This window comes from Triticum urartu, chromosome 2 (assembly GCF_003073215.2).
Source record: "Triticum urartu cultivar G1812 chromosome 2, Tu2.1, whole genome shotgun sequence".
Classification (NCBI taxonomy): domain Eukaryota; kingdom Viridiplantae; phylum Streptophyta; class Magnoliopsida; order Poales; family Poaceae; genus Triticum; species Triticum urartu.
In genome coordinates this window covers 667672278-667675638 of record NC_053023.1, presented here as the reverse complement: position 1 = coordinate 667675638, position 3361 = coordinate 667672278, and the positions used below count along the sequence as shown (strand labels likewise).

Below are 3361 nucleotides of genomic sequence, written 5' to 3'. Positions count from 1 at the left end.
TGAGATGCCACCAAATGCTTCTTCGGCTTGCAAATTTCAAGCTCCCTAATATAACTCTTGACAAAACTGGTTAGTAGCTAATGGCGCCCGGAAGATCAGCTCATGAAGAGCATTTCTACGCGCATGCCAAATAGCCCAAAGTGTCACTAGAATCTGAATGAAATCTGCATGTGGTAATACCTTAGTTAGAAAAATAAAACGCTTTGCATCAGGTTCTCTATTCTGCATCATGACTTCCACCAGATCATCATCCTCAAGTGCCCAAACAACGTGCCATGTTGCATTCAATCAAAGAGTCTCTCCAAGAATCTTCTGACCTGCATAAGCCACATACCGATTGGGTCACCATATTCCGGTGTCGTAGCAAGCCTGAAGTTGGCAAGGATTGTTGAGTTAGCCTCCAAAGATTTTCTCTAGATGGGACATCAATCTTCCACATTCTGGTCCATGACCTCATCTCTGCCTTTGAGTTTGAATTATCGGCCTGCCCTTCTAGCCATGCTTCTCGTCGGAGTTTTGTGGAGACCAACATGCGGTATGCCGAGCGTACCAAGAAGACGTCGTTCCTCTCGTACAACTAAGACCAGAAATCATCAAGCTGTCTCATGATAGCGGGATGGATAGAATCGCTTGAGCATATGATGGGAGGAGCACTTGAGAGATCCTTTCCTGTTCCCATTTCCTCATTGGTAGAATTAGCTCATGACCAACTGTGGTGGGTCAAGAGCCAGAGAGGTTATTTGTCGCATATTGTAGTCCCTGGGCAGTCATTTGTGTCACCAAATCTCTGTAGTCGTGCCATCACCAATGTGGCAGATCAGTCCCTGGGTCATAACGTCACGCCCTTTGAGGATAGACCTCAAAATCCAGGATAGCGAGTTTCCAACTACGACATGAAGGAAATCAGAGGCAGGAAAATACTTGGCCTTTATGATCCTTGCACTCAAGGAGTTGGGTTCCGTAAGAATCCCCCAAGCTTGTTGTGCCAGGAGGGCTAAGTTGAAGAGCTTGATATCGCGGAACCCTAGACCACCAGCATACTTAGGCCTTATCATAACCCTCGAGGAAAATTAGCTAGTCTTTCTTTCACCTTCTTTACTTCCCCACTAAAATTTTCAGATCAGAGAGTTGATGTGCTCGCACAAGCCACTTGGAAGCTTGGACAAAGCTGCTTTTTTTTGGAGCTTGGACAAAGCTTCATGGGAATCAAAATCTGACCTGACCAGGCCCAGGAGTTAAGCGCACTAAAAAGAAAGGTAGTAAGAGACAAAAAGAGATTGGCGGCCCACGCTGTCTGTTCGTGGCAACTCAGCCCACATCGTTTACCAGCCGCATGGGCCACAAAGGCGACGGCGTTTTCGGCATGTGGCGAGTTGTGTCTCAAAAGGACGCAAAAAAAAAGTTGTGTCTCAAAAAACAAAACAAAAAAAGAGTCGTCCCATCGATTTTTCCCCTTCTCTCCGCCGGCGACGGTCCTCCCGGCCGGATCCAGCGCAGCCACCCTCCCCCCTCGGATCCAGCGACGCCGCCTGGCCTCCCCCCGGTCCCGCCACCGCAAGACTTCTCTCGGTCCAGCGACCTTGAGCACAGCGATGCGGGGAGTCGGAGGCCCACTGCTCACTGTCAGCGATCTCTTGAGCGACCTCGCCGTCGAAGGAGGCGACGACCACCTCGACGGCGGAGGCGACGCCTCTGTGCCCTCCTCCCCCTTGGCAGCGCATCAGGTGGAGGAAGCTGACCCCTCCGAGCTCCAGCGGCTCTTCGCGGTGAGGGCTTCCTTCGTCCCCTGTTCCTGATTTTTTTCAGCATCAAATTGATTCTCCCGTCATATCGTTTCTTGCTCCTTCGAATTTGTTGTCCGAGCCATGCGTCCATCAGCTGTTCTGTTAACCTGAATTGCCATGAACTACTCAATTGTGTTCTACGTGAAGGATCTTGCTGCCCATAGATTCATGATAGTGTACAATGTTGGATATTGGGGTTAATTAAGACGGTCTCATCTAACTTAAGTTCATAATTCATACTCCCTCCGTTAAAAAATATAAGATGTTTTGGATATCTTAATATGGGCTACGTATGGACTGAAATGAGTGAACACACACGCTAAAATGTGTCTTTATACATCCGATTCACAAATAAGTTAGAACATCTTGTGGTAGGTTAGTTCACGCATCCTGCCCGGTTTAACAGATTGCTCAGTTGCTGATGTTCTGGCTCATGTTTGTTGTTTGCTTCATCTTCGAATTCAGTGTTTAATAATAATGACAGAGTCCACCAAGATGCCAGAAAAGGCTGGTTGTTCATCAATTTAAAGTGGCGTGCTAGTTATGAGCTTCCGGGATGAATTAAAAAAATATAATTCATTTGTGCATTCATCATCAATCAGGAAGACTATGACAATTTGATGAAGTCGCTACAGGAGAATGACCCTTCGTGGCCTTCCCTGATGCTGAAGGTGTGATTCTTCCCTTCCTTTTTGTTTACTGTGGACATAACCTGTGGTTATTTACTACAGTACAATTCATTCCTGGATGCAAACTAACATTTTGCTCCCCAATCTCTGTACCTCAAACTCTAGTTGTGCAGGGCGTTGAAGACTTCAGATAAGCTGCTGAGCTGCGCAAATGTGAAAGCAGAGCAGCTGCTGGAGAAGGTGGAGAAACTGGAGCATGTCTTAGAGAGGGGAGATCGTGCAGTGGGATCAATTATAGAGGTTCTTCAGAGCATGCAGCTCACCGAGAATCATCAGACCTCCAAATCGAACCCACCTAGCAAGTAGTGAGCTGTGGTTGCGTAGGTGTTGTGTTTGATTATCCAAATCAGGAGTCATCCTTTTCCTGCTAGTATTCCGGCACAAGTCCATTTACTAGTTCCTTGTAATATGCTTCCTGAATTGAACGAACTGAAATGCTATATGCTTCCAGGGTCCATTTCTGTAGAAGCCTGAGAAGTGTTGTGGCAATTCGTTGGATAATGAGGAGTACTAAACACGTGCATGTTTTCTAAAGATAGACAGGAAAATATTGGTAAGTGCCTCAATGATTTAAAAGAATTTCATGGAAATTTTGAAAGATTCTATTTCGTAGGAATTTTTCCGCTAGAGCTTGTTGGTCTGTAGGTTTGAGAACTATATATGATTTTTTATGGTCTAGTTTGCACGTAATTTAGAAAAAAATACACTAATCTCACGGAAATTTCTCCCTATTTTTATGACAACTACGCAATACACCTAGTCCTTCAGAAATGTATATATTTTTCTATGACGCAACCAAGCAACTTACATCGTCATTCTACCAATTTCCTATTTTTGTTTTTTTAGAATATACTCAGGGCGGGAGATGGCTCCACTCTCCCCTCTCCC

General features: G+C 45.6%; 1 protein-coding gene across 1 annotated transcript; it reads left to right on the top strand.

The window, feature by feature from the left end:
- The first annotated feature begins 1387 nt into the window (after positions 1-1387).
- Positions 1388-3007, top strand: LOC125539591. The gene is made up of 3 exons (XM_048703083.1): positions 1388-1766; positions 2387-2455; positions 2579-3007. The coding sequence occupies exons 1-3, from the start codon at positions 1593-1595 to the stop codon at positions 2777-2779; spliced, it is 444 nt and encodes a 147-aa protein (XP_048559040.1). The 5' UTR covers positions 1388-1592; the 3' UTR covers positions 2780-3007.
- Positions 3008-3361: the final 354 nt, after the last annotated feature.